Consider the following 18,002-nt stretch of genomic DNA (forward strand, 5'->3'; position numbering starts at 1 on the left):
AAACATTTCTCAGTATGTAATACATCATATTTTGAGGTTTGGATGTGAAAATTTAGATTTTCAGTATAACAGATTGCTTACTCTAGGTTTCCTCTCCACTCCCTAAAACGTTAGGCTATTAATGTAATTATCGAAGAACGATATAAATGCTCAGCTTTTTGCTGTCTTCCTATCAGTCTTGTGGCTAGTAAGAAAATTCACCGTAGAGAACCTATTTTTATTTCTTTATTCTTCCTTTTGTCATACAGAGCAAAGTGTTGCTATTTGCTGTACTTTCCCCATGTCAAGTAAAAGCTGTTTAATACGTCGCTTCAGCTGAGGCAATCTTGCTAAAGGATCTGGTGGCTCCAGTTCTCCAGTGAAATCAAGCCAGCTTTCTAAAACTACAAAGGAAAATGAAGAAGAAATTAATCAGAATGAGTCTCTGAGAAACAATTTTCAGAACAATTAAACCTTTCTTTAATATTTTATCCTTAATGAGAAGGGAAAAAATATTGAGGCTGTGATTTTTCAACAATTCAAGCATATCTTCTGATTTGATTGTTACTATAGATACCTGAGAGCAAAGTACAGCCTTGGCTACCAATTTATTGTCTTATACATAAAAAAGAGACTTCAGCCCAGAGCCTTCTACCTATGACAGATCTGCAACAGAAGAAGCAGTCTGGGAATGTCATAATCAGTGAAATTCTAGGTTCACTCCTGTCACTTAATCAAGCTCCTAGTTATAAGAATCAGACTACGGAACAGTTTTCCAATCTTCAGTGTTTTTAAATTAACTTCTATGCTTGTAGAGATAAAAAAAGGAAATAGACAAACCTTGTATTTCTAGAAATAATGCCTCATATGAAGCAGTAAATAAGACCGCAAATAAGAATCAAATGACCATTTGTCAAAAAATTATGAAGGACTCTCACGAAAACACTGCACTCAAGTTCCCCTCATTCCTAACTTTCTACAACTAGTGAGTAAATTCATGTGCTGCAATGTTTACTTCTGCAGTACAATCTCATGCATGTTTTCCCAGGAAGCCTGGTTTGTTTTCCTGAATCCATTTACACGCTAATATAGCAAATTGAAAATGACAGCAGAATGAACAAACTTTTCCTAAATACTATCAAGCAACAGAACAATCAAGCCAGCTGCAGAAAAAGGCTGTCAACTTTATAATCCACATCTGGACAAAGACCAGACAAATCATCTGAAGTTTCTAAAAATCTATCTGATAATACAGACTTGAGCTCAAGCGTCCTGACCAATTTAAGTTACTTTAATAAACAGTAAAACCTTGCGGAAGAGGGTGAAACCAGAAGTGCAAGCTCAGAACATAATTTTGAGTATCCAGTTTTGAATACAATACTTAAAAAAAAAAAAAATCCTCAGTCTGATATCGCCTTTAACAAGTGGCTATGAAATAAGCTATTATAGGTACATTAATAAGCATCTGTAAATGCAGTTACCATCAACTTCCTTTTCAATCAGGTCCATCCTGCTGGTGACTTCATTCTGTACATTCTCTATATGGGTAAGGAGATTTAGCTGCCATTGAAGATGTGTATCCACTTGTTCCTCTGAGCCTTTTCTTTCATTACAAACAAACACAGTGTTTCCTTCAGCAGAATTCTTCTTCATAGGGGCAACAGAAAGAAAAAAATGCCATTTAAGAGCATCTATTTAATTGCTAGTGTTCATTTTGACCCTTGAATATCACACTGTTTTAGAACTGTACTTCTGCCTCCTTGACAAAAAGCATACTCGGCCACCATGTATCATAACACTTCAGTAGACTAAAACAAGCAAAATGCAAATTCCATAGAAATGAGCATGTTTTTTTTAAATGGGAGAGCAAGTAGGAGTGCGGGCAAGTCAAGCTTTGTTTAATGCAGTAGACACATTGTATTTCTGTGCTCTGTTTATAAAAATCATGACTCAATTCATGAAGTGCTGAACTGCATCAGTGTAACATCGACAGAAATATACAAAACCCAAAGGATTGCTCCAAGTATAGGCAAAGAATAAATGAAAACTGCACAAAATAACAACATCCAAGATGTCGGAAGTCATTATTTTGCAAAATTGGCCATTCATCTGTTGTTTCAAACAGAAGTCTTTGCTGCCTACCCTGTGATTCTCTGTAACTTGCCACCACAAGTTTTAGCCAGAATTAAACGTGAGCAGGGACAGGTACAGGGACAGTAACGTTGGGAGCTGTGCAGCCATGTTATGCAAATGGGCTGTATGTGGAAGATTAGCTTGCTTTGAAGAAACTAATCATTTCTAAGATGACAGCAAACAAATTTTTCATCTTATCTATCTGATGTTTCAGTCACTGGCTGTGACCAAAGAAAGTACACCAGATTGAAAAAAACACATTAATCAAAGTGTTCAGAATCTCTGCTACTTCGAAGGATTTGAAGTTTCAATTTCATGCTCATTATGACTTCATTTCTGATGGAAGTTCTTTCACTATTAACAATTCTGTTTTAGGGACTTAATTCAAGGAAAACTCAAGATACGTGCTCACAAATAATAAGTACAAGGCAAGGAATGGCTTTCACGTGACAGCAAGTAGTGAATTTAATCATTTTAATACACTTGTACAAAAAAGCGCCAAAGTTCTTTCCATGTCACATCAGCACAGACTTCGCATGTCTTCTCCCAGTCATAAACAGTATGAAAAATCAGGAAATGGGGAACTGACAGATCTTCAGTCACTTCATAAGCCAAAATTAACTATTTCATCTAAGTCTTACTTAAAAAAAAAAAAAAAAAAAAAAAAAAAATCAGTCCAACATAGACCATCCTGCTGGCAGCTTTGTAAGCAAATCCTAGAGGACAAGCTGTTAATATTCACAATATTCACAAAGTTTACCAAAGAACATTTTTGAACATCATAAATGCTTCTAAACTCTCAAACCAGATAATATCTTCCATCTCTCAGATACCTCAAAATGCTTTCACTACATCTCTCATAATTACACTGGGAATATTCTATATATAGATTAGCACCCCATTTCTGATACTTTTCAGACTTTTCTGTACACCTACAACAGAAGAATGCTGTTTTTTCCTTGCTGGATGAGGCTTCATTTACACAATTCTACCATCTAGATCCTCTGTTGTGTGTATTTTTCAGATGTCTGTGGCAACAAGAAAAAAATCTTGACACAGAGACAATTACAGATTAAGTAACAAAGTTGTTTTTTTCTTTTTTCCTACCATATACTTTCTTTATATGACCTCTGTTTCACTGAACTGGTCAGTTCATAAGACATAACTTAAAACCAAACAGGCCCTCTTCTAAGCTACGAGACCAAGAAGCCAGACCAACACAGGCCATCAAGAAGTGCTGAAAGAGGTGGTAGGAAGTAGAATACACAACAACTTCTGAAGAAGAAATAAGTAGGAGAGTCAGGTGGGGCAAGAACACGCTTTCAGAAGGAAAAAGTAAATGTACAGTCCACAAAGGGATCTGAATAAAATAATCTGATCATAACTTGTAAAAGAAAAGAAGATCTGCAACAGATCTGTAGATTCTAATTTAAGCCATTCTGTGACATTAAGATTCCATGACTAGGAAAAGACAGGAAGCTAGAAAGGAGAACGTAAAATCCAAACCAGAAGTTTGACAAGGAGAAGTGGAGAGAGCTTTTTACACTGAAGCCACTTCATGACAAAACGTCACTTGAGCGTCAGCATGCTCTTGAGTACAAAGTAGCTCATGGAGAAATCAAGAGTGCTCTTCAACACATCTAAGACTAGACAGTAAGCCTTCTTGTACTACCGGGGCTAACTGCTGACAGGAAGATGAACTAAGGCATCCCAAAAGGAGTATTCTGATACTGTCCCAAAGGATCTCCTCCCAGTTTGGCAGAGAGAGCACCCAGCTCTTCAGGTATAGGACTTAGTCTCTACCAGAAACATTTTCTCACTGCTCACATTTTCCACTTAATCCTAAGAAAACTGTCATTGTAAATATATAACCTACAGTTGGAAAGAAAGCCTATCTGATACTGCTGCATGTCTATTTACTACACAAACTGAGAATAAACACGCAATTTAGCAGTCAATTCTAACTAGAATGAGCCAAAATTTTCCCATTCAGATCATACAGCTTACATGCCACATTTAAAACTAGAATTAGAAGAAAAAAGATGCATCTTACTCATTTCCTCCACATCAGAAACTGTACTTCGAAAAGTGGATGAGTTGAGCGATTTATTCTCACAGTTCATATTGTAGAAAACAGAAAGGTTTTGGTTTTTTTTTTGTTGCTTTTTGTTGTTGTTTTGCGTTGGTTTTTTTTCCTTAAAGAGAATTTTTGACTAAGACCAGACTACAAAGTATCAGCTCTTTTCCATAACGCAATGGATTCAAACACGTAATGCAAAGCTGAGAAAGACATATTACATTACCAAATGTAATCCTGACTAAAAGTCTGAAAATTTTAATTAGAAGAAATACGCAATATTAAAAACTCAAAAGAAATTGTACACAATTTTTAAATTGGCATAATTATTTGTGGACTTCTAGGTAATATCACTGTTGAAAGGAGAGTATGGTATGATAATAAACACTAATGCAAATCTCAGTTAAAAGTGCAAGTAGAAAATAGAACTGAGAGAAAAAAGAAAGCTTGTTCTGTTTTCCTCAGCTCTCAGAAAACACTTAAGTTCTGTTTTTTTATTCTTTTTGTAACATTGGAAAAGAACAAATATAAACAGTTTTAGCACAGGCAATACTTCATTTTGCACTTCACCAATACGTCTACTTTGCTGAAAGAATTTCAGCAGTCTTACTTTGATTCCACTGATTGGTGCTGATAGAGTATGTTGAGTTCTAACAAACATTTCTGAATACTTATGTACTTGACCTTTATCAGATTAAATATATTTGCCTAATTAAGAAACTTCCCAGATGAAAGATGGTACTTACCTGCTCATTCATGCTGTCATCTTTAAAAGAATACTGTAAACAGTTTTTGTTCTCTGAACAAAATTCCTGGTCTTCCTCAAAACTACTTGTATCTTCATCATCTGAGCTCATAGGTTCAGCGACTGCTTTGCAAGCTTGACCAAAACTCTGTGGCTTTTGGTAACTGTGCTCACTCGTGATATATGTGTCTTCCATTTTCTGGGGTAAACTAGGTGGTTCTTTATGGTTTTGACTGTGATATGTCCTTTCAGTTGGATTAACAGTATGTGGAAAAGTCATCTTTTTCTCTACCCCAAGAGTTATTTGTTCTTGTTCTTTTCGCTTTCCTGAATAAGCCCAGAGATGAAGGTCTGGGTGATGTTTATTTCTACAACAAAGATGAGAAAAATGTTATACAGAAGTTCCTCCTACAATGCTGTACTACTATAAATCCACTTCTGATAGATAACAGCTAAGAGAAGTGCCATTATCAAAAATAAGAAAGCACTGCTAGGTCACTTATCAATTCAGAATAAATCCACACTGCCCCATTAGCACCAAGTCAGCAATTAAAAAAATAAAAAAATAAAAAAATAAAAAAAAAAATCAAGCAACAGCAAAAAAGAAAAACATACTACAAATTATAAACCAACTCTGCTGAAGAAGATGAAGGTACATGTTGCACTGGAACTATTTCAACTATTTTATAAGGAACAACTTTAACGTGATAAAATAACGTGCATGGAAATGGTAGCTTCTGCTACTTAAATATATTTTAAAAGATGACAATAAATCCTGATAAATCTGGACTGATACTTACTTTAATATCCCAATCTTCAACTGCAGTCCATGCAATATTTCTGTTACACCATATACATCTGCCAGTAGGTGATGTGTTGACACAATCTTTTTGGCATTAAGATGAGAGTAGTTTTCTTTCAAAAATGATAAGCCACACATGTGTCCATTGTTTAGCCAGTCTTTATCGTAAAGATATTTGGCACTCCACCTCTGACCTGGAGTAAGCAATTCACAAATTTAGGCACATCTAAAGCCACAGAACTGCATTTAAAACTAAAGTGCTAAAATTATTTATCTCCTAAATGTCTCCTAATATCCATGACAGAATGATTCAAGACCTTATTATTTTACTGATTATCTAAAACTCAATTTTCTAGGATATGTAAAGGGAACACTTGCTACTTTACTTTCAAAGCAAAGCTGAAAACTCACTCTCTCTAAACGACACTTGGAAATGAAAAATCTAATTACCTTTGTGATTAAAGTACAAGTGTACGTCAATCTAACCGCAAAAAAAAATCTTTTTAAATAATTGGCACTTAACATTTCTTTTTACAAAAGCTGCAAAAGTTAAAAAGTAATTAAATTACTGATGGAAGTGTTGGAGAGTGGATTTTATATGCTTATACCCAAAACATCTAGGTTATTTGGGAAAAACTAACAAGTATTTTCCTTCAACAGTGTATTTAATATCTACTTACAAGAAGCCAGAAGATGGCTTCATGAAAAGAGAAAACTCAAAAATGTGACAAGCAGAATTCTTACACTCTTCTTCGAGAGGTGTTTAGCCAAACACTGCTAGACAGGATAACAATATAAGCAGCCTCTATGTATCCCATGCTACAATATCATCTACAATTTTAACCCAACAGGCATTAATGAGTACTTAGCTAATGCTTCTAAGGTAACTTAATTATTAAAAAAAAAAAAAAAAAAAAAAAAAAAAAAAAAGCAAAAGCAATATATAATGCTAATTATTTTTGTTTAAAGAGAGGAACCCAGACAAACAAACTGACTAAGATTGCATTATCTTACACTCAATGTCATATCACACTATCATCATATACATAACAAAGAACGGGTTGATGGAAGCCCTTCATACCTTTCAGGAGAATACCCTGTCTATCTCCTTTCTGCCCATTATCCCAATACACTTTAAAATACTGACATTGTGAATGACCTTTTTCTCCTGACATAGAAAGAAAAGAAGTAATGGTTAGGAAGGGAGAGAAGATAAAATTTAGGGACACAGTCTCCGTATAGCAGGGGATAACGAAGTACCTAGTACAGTGCAGGGAAAGAACACAAGACAAATTAGTTGTTATTTATAAGAAAAGGGTTGACTGCTCAGAGTACACCACATAAGGAACTACAAGACATGACTTTATATTATCAACCGACAATCAGTTTTGGGCAAATGGAAAAAAATCACATCCATCCAGCTCTGATTTCTAAATATTCTTCTCAAGAAGAGCTAATGAAAACTGTTATTTAACACTTCTGCAAATGGGCTTCAGATACCCTGTTGGATAAATCACTAGAGGACATTTGTAACAATTGTTAGAAGAAACATTAAAAACTTAAAAGTTTAAGATGCATTTTGCGTGCTAATGTTTAACATGAGTGCCAGACTTCTGCATATATATAACATATTCAACTTATTTACACAATTCCAGGCAAACACAAACATTACAAAATCCTAATATTAAACAACAGCCATAGCATATATATGTGTACTGTGGTAATGAGTCCTTTTATCTAAAAAATATATTTAAACAAATAGATCCAATTCCAAGTATATGCAAGGCAAACTTTGGAACAAGAAAGTTTCATTTGCAAAGTCTTTTCAGAGTACAATGAAATTAAGAAGACCTAAAGGTTTAAAATAATTCAGTTCAAAAAACAAAGCTATGGTAACTCAAGTCATGAGGAAGATTTAGCCAAGTTTAACAAGACATTACTGAAAGAAAAGTAAATCCCTGCTACAGTAAGACTTAGAAGACCTAACCTCAAAGAAGTGAAACAAACATAAAATGGACAAAGCTTTAACATTTCAAGCGAGGTATAACACTTCTGCTTAGAAAACCCAAGCAGACACCTGCAGATAAAGGTGGTTTACTCATACCTGGCGGATCTCTGCAGATATAACAGATGTACTGCTCTGGAATGCTGTCCTCCAACAATCCCATGCATACACTGTGCTGCCAACACAAGCATTCTTCGCACTGACATAAAAAAAAAAAAAAAAAAAAAAAAAAAGCAAAAACTAAAACTAAGCAGATTTAAAAATCAGAAACTATTACTTGTATCATCAAAATTCAATGAACAACAGTTTAACTTAAACAGTATGTTTGAGCATAATAATTATATTTGGGTCATCTGTGTTTGGGTAGGCAAAGACATAAAGCTAAAAGGTAGCTTTAGTTTTCTCACCCACAAATTCCAAACTGGAGAAAAAAAATGAAGACGCAGTATTTAATAGTATTTTATTACAACACTCAACAGTTAGCACCTAGACATTTAGTAGTGCAACGTAAGACAGAAAAATATATTACAGTAAAGTAGAAAGATAATGTAATACATTACAGCATAACAGTGAAAAGTAGAAAACTCTTCAGTTTAATTATTTATATTTACAAAGCATCTCTGCAGTGCGCTAGAAAGATGTGTTTTTAATATCGCACCAATGGAAAATCTAAAAGAAAAAGAAAATGAAGAGAAAATGAAAGAGGAGAAATAAGAGAATAGGAGAGCAAAACAGAAGTGGTACGACATGAAGGCTTAGAAACAGTGAACTGGTTGCTCTCAATGACACAAAGTATGGAAAGGAGACAAGTGGTCAACATTAGGCTGTCACTGGGTATAAGAAGTGGGCAGGAAACTACCACTTCTATTTCCTTTTCTTAGGTCAGTGTTTTGCTTGATTTCTAAATATCTGCTGTTTCATTGTTGAAACTCACTCCTCTGGTAACATGTATGTTGAGCATCAGCATGTTCAAAACACCTTTGCTCTTGTCATACCACTATGGTTACAAATTCCTCTCCTCTCTCCAAAAACTTCTACACTGGTCCATTTTTTCCTGTGTTGTTATCACCACTGCTGAACTGCTGCTCAATTCCTCCATCATACCACTGCATTTTAGTATGCATTTCCAGGGACAGTCTGTGTACTTCTTTTTCAGAACTTCCTTTAATTTCCAAAGACTCACTTGCAAGTCTATTAACAGGTCAACCATTCTTGCTTCCTTCAGAACTCAATTAAAGGCTTATTATAAAGTATTTTTCAATAGAAACAATACCACATTGATAGTGGAATACATACCTTTCATTTATGTGCAGAAAAAAGAAGAAATTCATGAACTTCTTAAAGCTACTGACAACCGAGTTCTTCCTCACTTTTCACTGCATCTGATCTAATCACTCTATTACAAATTCCTTGACACAAAGACTTTGAATTATTCATTACTAGATGGAAAAAGCAACCCTTCATTGCAATACAAATGCATACGAAGCAGTAGTTGCAACCTGTCAATGGCTGGATGCCACACAGACATCACACGCTCTTTAAACGAGTTACATTTTTATACTAAGGCTAACAATTTTACTAGTTTCTAAAATGAGCAAGTAGTTTCTTGTTTGAGAATTACTGTTTTAAAAATGAAGCATAAACTTTGCAACACAAAGATGCTGATATTAACATCCGTATGGCAGAGATCTTACACAGAGATTCATTCATCTTGTATACAGCTGCAGTGAATTTAGTGAGTGGAGTAGAGTTGAGGTGTCTATAGCAGGTACTGTCAAAAGTAAGGACTAAACCAGAAATGCTGGTATAACTACAATGGTCTGCAGACAGAGAGAATGATTTGTGTGTGGAAAAGCATTTTTTCCCCAACTATAAGAAAAAAAGTTCACTCTTCCTTACAAACCTGTTCTGTATATTAAATGGTTAGAAGAAACCCATCCAAGAGGAAGTGTTCAGCATATGCTGGAGAATCACATCAAGCATAAAATATTTTATTATTACTGATCACTTCTATTTACAACTCTCAATGTAAATTCAGTCTCCAACACCTTAGAAGAGAATCTTGAAAAGCACAAAATTTATGTGGAAAGTACACCCCCTAATTCCTTTACCTGAATCATAAAGCCATTTTCTTCATCCAGTTCACAAATGCATCTAACAATTTCATTGAGAGCATCATCTTCATCCTGAGACTCTTCAAAGTTAGTTGAATCAAAATCCTGATTGTATTCATCACCACTGAGCAACAAACTCTCTGTAGAGGAATCATCCAGGAACTCCATATCTGAAAGGTCTAGTAAAAAGTCATGAGATTGTGTGTAAAGAAACTCAATACTTAAAAAAAACAAAACAATTTTTCTGTCATTTGAAGTCTTAACTTGCACATGTCAAAAAAAAAAATCACACTCAAATGCACTGCTGGTACATTAAGATTTCTTGATGGTCCCCTCAAATGCTTTTAATGTAATGTCATACACAAGTTCAATGTAGAAAGCTTGAGGAGTCTAAACACTTATGCTTCACAGAATCATAGAGTGGCCTGGTTTGAAAAGGACCACAACAATCATCTAGTTGAAACCCCCCTGCCACAGTCAGGGTGGCCAATCACCAGAGCAGGCTGCCCAGAGCCACATCCAGCCTGGCCTTGAATGCCTCCAGCAATGGGGCATCCACAGCCTCCTTGGGCAACCTGTTCCAGTGTGTCACCACCCTCTATGTGAAAAACTTCCTCCTAATATCTAGCCTAAACCTCTCCTGTCTCAGTTTAAGACCATTTCCCCTTGTCCTATCACTATCCACCCTCATAAACAGCCGTTCTACCTCCTGTTTATATGCTGCCTTCAAGTACTGGAAGGCCACAATGAGGTCTCCCCAGAGCCTTTTCTTCTCCAAGCTGAACAAGCCCAGTTCCCTCAACCCTTCTTTATAGGAGAGGTGCTCCAGTCCTCTGATCACCTTAGGGCCCCTCCTCTGGACCCATTCCAAGAGCTCCATGTCCTTCCTGTACTGTGGGCCCCAGGCCTGGACGCAGTACTGCAGATGGGGCCTCACAAGAGCCAAGTAGAGGGGGACAATCACCTCCCTCTCCTTGCTGGCCACCCCTTTTTTAATGCAGCCCAGAACACAGTTGGCCTTCCAGGCTGCAAGCACACTTCTGGCTCATGTCCAGCTTCTCGTCCACCAGGACCCCCAAGGCCTTCTTTGCAGGGCTGCTTCAACTACTTAACTTGAAGTCAGTCACAACTTATACTTACATTAAGAATTTATACAAAACATTTTCTTTAAAATTATATTTCCTAAGCAACTAAACCTATAAATTGAAACTTCTGCACCAGTCAACTTACTTTCTCCACTAAGGTCAACAGACAAGATAGCTCTTGGATACTGATATGATGTATTCTTCTCTGAGAACATGCTGCGCAAAGTCAGAGAGCTTCCCGAGGACCGCGTCAATGGGGAAGAGCATCTGTCCAAGAATTCAACGGAACTATCTTCATAATCTGAATAATCTGCAAAGTTAACAAGATTAAGTTAATGTTACAGTAAGTAAAATTTGTGAGAAGTCTCAAAAAAGTGTTCAAAAAAAAATTAATAGGAGAAATAAAAAACACCGACATTGAGATTTTAGGAACGATTAAGCTGTGAATATGAAATAGCAAATACCCATTGTTACAATTTTTCCAGAAATTTCCAATACGAGACACAATGAAGTTCAGTAGCTAAGTATTAAAAAACAACACATTTAATACTCCCCCCCCATATCTATCAGACTCAGAATGTACAGAGGAATGCTTTTTCTTACAACATTTTATCTGTATAGGTAAGAAAGAAATCGCACACTATCTTCTTTCTGTCCTGAAGTTCATCCTTTATCATCTGTTATCCTTAGAGATCCTACTGGTAGATCTCTTTTCCTTAGATCTATCTGTAGCATTTCAACAACACTTTCTAGAAGTAATTGCAGATTATCCTGACAAGTTAAGCAATAAATGCACACCTACACACCCACAAAGAAGTACAAAAACAACTGCAGGGCTCTGCTGGACCCTCACAGGAACTCCGCCCCCAGTGGCTCATTCCCAAGAACTCAATGGCAGGAGAACACGCCTTGTTTGAGTCTCTCCCAGGGCACTAAAGGGCCCCATCTCATACAACAAACCTCTGAAATTCAGCAACAGATTAAACAGTAGAATTATTGTAATGTCCAAACAACATAAGAGGTAGATACATTTGAAGAGCTTAAAATGACAAGTCTAAAGAGACAAGAAGTAAAACCATTATTACCTGTTTATAATACCTTGACAGAAAAGGTTTATGAAATACCTCTATCTACCATGTAGAGACAAGCTTATAAATAGGAACAAAGGTCACAGACCCAAGTTTAGTTATAACATTAAGGCCACAAGCTGTTCTCTGAAATTTCTAATTTTTGTATTTACGTTGTTGGGAAACAAATTTTAATATCTAATGTCAGAAAAGCACCAAATGGTTTGGCTCACCTTCAAAAATTGCATTTATCTTACCATGCTGTTTAGATTTCTTCTTCTTTTTCTTCTTCTTTTTCTGTTTTGATTTATGATCTTTTTCTTTTTTCTCTTTTTTCTCCTTTTCCTTTTCTTTCTTTTTACCTGAAAGAAAACTTGATCATTTTAAAACAACATCACTCTAAACTGCTTATTTTTTTTAGCTCAACATTTTAATTTCACGCTATTCCGGTGGGGTAAGCAATGTTAATTAAGTAGTTTCCAACGGCTATTTAACTTGTGGTTTATTAGAAAAAAGCCTTCAATAGCACAAAATCCCAAACACAAAGATGTGATAATAACACATTTCACACTTACAGAAAGTTTAAAGGCTTTAAAGGAAATTTCTTTGTCACAAAACTGCTCATGCTGTCAGCACTTTCAAGCAATATCTTCATAAAAAATGATTCTGACTAAAATTTACGGTGCATCTCTTGCTTCACAGTTCACTTATAAGCAGCACTGTTGATATATGCATAAGAACAAGCACTTTAGCTTAGAGAAATTCTATTTATTAGTTCTCCCAGACAAAATATATCTCACAGCACAGTCACTCCATGGTCATTTTCTAAGTAATCAACAGCAAACTAAGGAAACTGAATTGTTACAGAAAGGAAATCATTAATGCCAGTGTTCAAGGATTATTTCTTGTATATAAATACATATTGAATCTTAGTATCTTCTTGTGCTGTTCAGAAGCATAACTCTTCCCTCACGGAAAAAAACAGGCCAATTCATATATGAATTCTCATTCCATTTTTAACTGTAATATTTACGCTGGGGAAAACCAAAGGCCTCTTACTTCACAAATTACCAAATGTTTTGTTACTAACACAAACTTATCCTTTTTCTCCTCTTGTTCTCATAGGCCACCACACCAAAATAAATGCAGTACCACTGTAGTATCCTGGAAAGCGTATAGTGGAGGGCCACTAAGATGATAAAGGGCCTGGAGAAGCTCTCTTACGAGGAAAGGCTGAGTGACCTGCGTCTATTTAGTATTTATTTAGTCTATTAAGGGTCTATTTAAGAAAGGATGACAGAGGGGATCTGACCCACTGTGGGAGGCAAAGGAATGAGGCCAGACTTTTTAGCATGTGTGGCAACAGGGCAAGGGGAAACGACCACATACTGGAGCATAAGAAATTCCATACAAATGCACGTAAGAGCTTCTTCACGGTGAGAGTGTCAGAGCTCTGGAACAGGCTGCCCACGGAGGTTGTGGATTATCCTTCTCTGGTGATACTCAAAACCCACCTGTGAAACCTTGTCTAGGAAGCCTGCTTTTCAGGGGAGGTTGGACTCGATGATCTCTAGAGGTCCCTTCCAGTCCCTACAATCCTGTGATTCTGTGATCACTAATTGAACTGGAAAAAACAACCAAAAAAACCCACCACAACAATCCAACAACCAAAAACACCCACCTTTGGCTTCGGCCCCTCACAGGCACTACACAAATACTTCTTCTGAGAACATTACTTTTCTTACACATTCCTTTACTATCAATTTGCCATATAGGTTAAAAGTTTTTAAGATCCCGAACTAAGGAAATACAGCTGAACTCTGGAGATATTTTACACTCCTATATCTGTGCTTTAGAGGCATCAAGTAAATGTTAGAGACTTTTACCTTTTTCCTAAAAATATCATTGCTCTACATACCATATGTTGTGGAACTCTTCTCTTCCAGTTTTCCTTTTCTTTCCACTCTCACTGCTCCTGAAAATTTAAGAATGTGAGATTTAAGTGTAATGTCTGACTAATGACCCCACTTTCTTGTAAAAACCATTAGAATGCAAAAATATCTATTGGTATATAACATAATACATACAAGCAATACAATGATGATTTTAATGTCAATTTACAGTTAATTTTATTCTCTAAAGCACTGGAAACAAAAAGCATTGTAGTTTACCAACTTCTGAATGCTTGTCCTTCTCAATCACGTTCTTTAATATTTTCTCCTTCAGACTCTCAAAACATTTCTCCTTTATGGGCACAGAGTACTGTACCTCTGTCCCTTCAGAGCTCACTGATGTGGAAGACCTCTTTTTTTTACTACTCCCTTTTGGTAACTTTAGACTATTGGTTAAAGGCAATTCCAGATGTAAGGCATGTACATGAGGCGAGGGTGCTGAAAACAAGAAGACAGATTTACTAGGCATTCAGTAAGAATTGCAGCCAGATCACTGGCTGAGTAAGATCACTGAAACATCACATAGTGGTAACAACATTATCACACTTTATATATAATTACTGCACATGAATGCCTAGATCTTAGTTTTACATACAAAACAATACATGCCACAAGTTTCTTGTCTGTTTTGGAATTTGCATTCATTTCTAAATCATGTTTCTGCTTAAAGCCTATTTCTGCTTCTACTTTAAGCCTTTTTGTTTCCTTTTCATTCCACTGTAATGGAAATCAATGCCAACAGCAGAAGTGCTGATACTGTTAACATCATTCAACTTATCTCATTCCAGTATGTGAACAGAGAACAGTTCTCATACGTAATTCTCAGTGCTATGTTTATATTTCAGTTTACTGCGTTTTCATTGATTCTATGTATTTGATCCATATTTGAATTACATGCAAGCTACTGTAATAATTTGTCACAGAGATTGAACATTTACCAACAATTATTTTGCACTATTCAGTAAAGCTTGCTACACTTAGAAATTTCTCTACCTTTAATTGATATAAATGAGGAAATAACTTAGCATAATTAATACCTAAAATTACAATTTTATTGCTGGTATTTATACTCCAACAGGACAATGTAATTCTCAAATAAAAACAGAAAGAAGTACTGGTAAAGAAAATTGCTGATATTGTTATAAGCTCTATGTTCCTGTGTTCACTGCTATTGTGGAAGCTGTTCAACCATAATTATGAAAGCCTAATCTTCATCAGCTCCCTTCACAGTAAAAAAATAAAAAGCCTGAAGGAGATTTGCTAGAAGTCAAGATAGGGAAAAACACAAAGCTGATTTGGAATAGGCAATGTTAAAATAACTTAGTAAATTCATCAGTTGTAACTCTGGAGGAAAGGCACTAACAGCTTATTGGTGGCTCTATAGGGCTGCTTTCCAGGCTTGGACAGATCAACCCAATTCTATTATGATGCAATACACATTTTACATGAAACTCACTCCAGCTCCTACGCAACCTTCTCTGGAAAGCAGTAAAAAAAAGCTAGTGTGAGAAAGCTGCAGGAGCTGCTTCATTTATCACACCACGCAGCATTCTCAAATGCCAAATGTCCCCAGCTCTACAATACAAGACTTCACAATGCTACGCAATCAAGCAAGCAGTCAAATGCAACTGCTCAATTGCATGAGACCTTCTAATTCATGAGCTGTCCATTCTTGAGCCTTTCCAGAAGCTTGAGTCAAACATCACACATAAGAACCTAATCCTATTGACTCTGGTGAACCACCTAAGCTTTGCTTTCCTCTATTTCAAGGAGAATTAGCTTGGGATACTTATCAACATGAAACACTGTATCAAGTATTCCTTTCTTTGGTTTCCTCGTTAACATTTGTCTCTGTTAAAGAACAACCTGTTTTGCCACTTGCCACCCAGTGAATATATTTTAGCACCTTAGTAAAACAGTGGCTCTTCTCCATATCTTGATGCTGTCTTGTCTCGTTTCTAAAGAGAACATAAAAGAATCACCCAAACACACCCAATTTGGTTTGCTATTTTGATGAAAATTTCACTTATTCTCTCTTTAAACAATGACTAGAATAATTCAGTTCCAGTCTGTACATTTAGAAGAATTTAGTATTTCACTTTCACTGTTCAAAAGAAACCCTGATCTGAAGCAGTCAGACACATTCCAAGTTTGCTAATCACAACACAAATTTTAGTATCTCAAAATTCAGGACAAGAATGTCTGATAAAAGTAGGCAAGTAGTAATTAGGTAACTGTTTGAGGGAATATTTACTGCAGGCAGAGAACTGCTATGGGCACACAAACACCCATCTCAATGACAGAGCTCTCTAAACTGCATTGGTATGGCTACCCAAGAAGAGAAATTACTGTTATGCCTGCACATACTGCTATATTCTTGTCACTATTCATACAAACTAATACTCTCGTTTTTTACTTATTCTAACATAGCTCAACCTATACCTACTGTAATAGTACAGAATCAGAACATTATAGATCAAAAATTCATAATTCTCAAATCTTAAGTGAAAAATTAAGGTTTAGAAATCAGTTTTCAACTGTGTAATTATTATACATTACAAATAACTACAAAATTAGACAAAGATGACAATCACAGTCTGAAGGGCAAGTAACAAAAGCAAAAGGGCAAATATGCATTTTAAAAATATGCCCATTATGGAGATGTTAAATACTAATGTTGTTTTTTTAAATTCCCATTTTATTCCTACTCAGGAATCTACCCAACCACCTCCCACACAGTGAATGTGAGAAGTCTGCAATTAAAAGCAGAGAAAGATATTTCAATATTGGATTTGCCAAACTGATGATTATGTCATTGTTCCATTACCACAAAATTTATTTTGTGTTTCTAGCACAAAAAAAAAGACTGAGTTCACATTAAAAACAAAACAAATGCAAATCATGGCTATTTACAGTTTCCCTTCCAGCATGTCTCTAGTACTGCTTTTCCAGAGCTGGCATGGTTCAGGTGGCAGAAACCTCACTAGCATGAGAACAGGCAGAATGCTGTGCTACAAACACATTTGTTTGCATACAAACACTTTGTGGCACTGCTTTTGTCAGTTCAGCAAATCAAATTATATGATGTTCAAATTATTTATTTTGTTGCACGACATTCTTTTCCAGAGCTTTTGATGTTTCAACTTTCCTAGCAACAAAAATATAAACATTTAAGTGTAACAATCAGTATAATTCAGGGTTCAATCACCATAATTCACGGTTTTACTTCAACTACTAGTAATATTAGTTTACTTGCAAGCAATATTTTCCTTTGAAATTTAAACTCCAGACTGCTTGCTCAAATGTTATTTGCTCAGTGTATAACACCACAGTCAATGCAGTACTCAATTCAACAATTAAACAGAAGCATACCAGTGTCTACTGAAGTACGCAGAATTTCCAAGTAGACTACAGAGAAGGAACTGATCACAGTGCTTTTGTGTTGCCTTTATAGAACAACAAGAGGTCCATTTTGTGCAGTGATTTAGTGAATGATCTGTGATAATACTAACAGTTTCCATTTATGCTTCAATACTTCAGCACACCTCATTCCTTGTCTTTGAAGGATACCATTTAGTATTTTTTAAATAGAAAAGTGATTAAAATGCAGGATTTTTGATGAGGTAAATATACTTTTTCAATTTGCTCAACAGGTGGCCCCATCAGAATTCTAAACTTCTGAAATCACAACCTACATCTCTAGGTCTAATATAAAGTATCTCTTAACCTCAGAAGTACCTCAGAAGTGTGAGTGATCATAATAGGTTATTTCAGCCTAAATACTTACCTCCATAATTTCTGAAACTATAGTTAATTGCTTCATTGATTACAAAAGAAAGCATATTCAACTTAAACATACTTAGCTAACTCTATCCACACTATCACTGAAGCCTAGATCACCAAGTCAGTCCAGACTACTTCAGTAAAATCTAACAGTAGAAACACCAATAAAAGGACATGGATTTAATGTACTTCAGATTTTAAAAAGTAAAAAAAAAAATCCAGAATAGTCTGGACGTATCAAAAGTTTTTGAATCACAAAT

The 18,002-nt window shown here is 35.7% G+C and overlaps 1 protein-coding gene across 2 annotated transcripts in view; it reads right to left on the reverse strand.

Annotated features, from left to right (window-relative positions):
• Positions 1-240: 240 nt before the first annotated feature.
• The window catches only part of PHF20L1 (PHD finger protein 20 like 1), a gene marked incomplete at both ends in the record, with an annotated part of 46,558 nt that continues 28,796 nt past the window's right edge, over positions 241-18,002 (reverse strand). The window contains 10 exons of one of the 2 annotated variants that reach the window (XM_079533929.1): positions 241-383; positions 1,461-1,623; positions 4,936-5,302; positions 5,735-5,930; positions 7,841-7,940; positions 9,853-10,034; positions 11,086-11,250; positions 12,265-12,369; positions 13,926-13,982; positions 14,179-14,397. In XM_079533929.1, the coding sequence (XP_079390055.1) occupies positions 241-383; positions 1,461-1,623; positions 4,936-5,302; positions 5,735-5,930; positions 7,841-7,940; positions 9,853-10,034; positions 11,086-11,250; positions 12,265-12,369; positions 13,926-13,982; positions 14,179-14,397 (1,697 nt within the window). Of the gene's footprint in view, positions 384-1,460; positions 1,627-4,935; positions 5,303-5,734; positions 5,931-7,840; positions 7,941-9,852; positions 10,035-11,085; positions 11,251-12,264; positions 12,381-13,921; positions 13,983-14,178; positions 14,398-18,002 lie in introns of both variants that reach the window. The other variant, XM_079533928.1, reaches the window with a different exon arrangement.

The sequence above is a fragment of the Tetrao urogallus genome, assembly GCF_951394365.1.
Source record: "Tetrao urogallus genome assembly, chromosome: 3".
Classification (NCBI taxonomy): Eukaryota; Metazoa; Chordata; class Aves; order Galliformes; family Phasianidae; genus Tetrao; species Tetrao urogallus.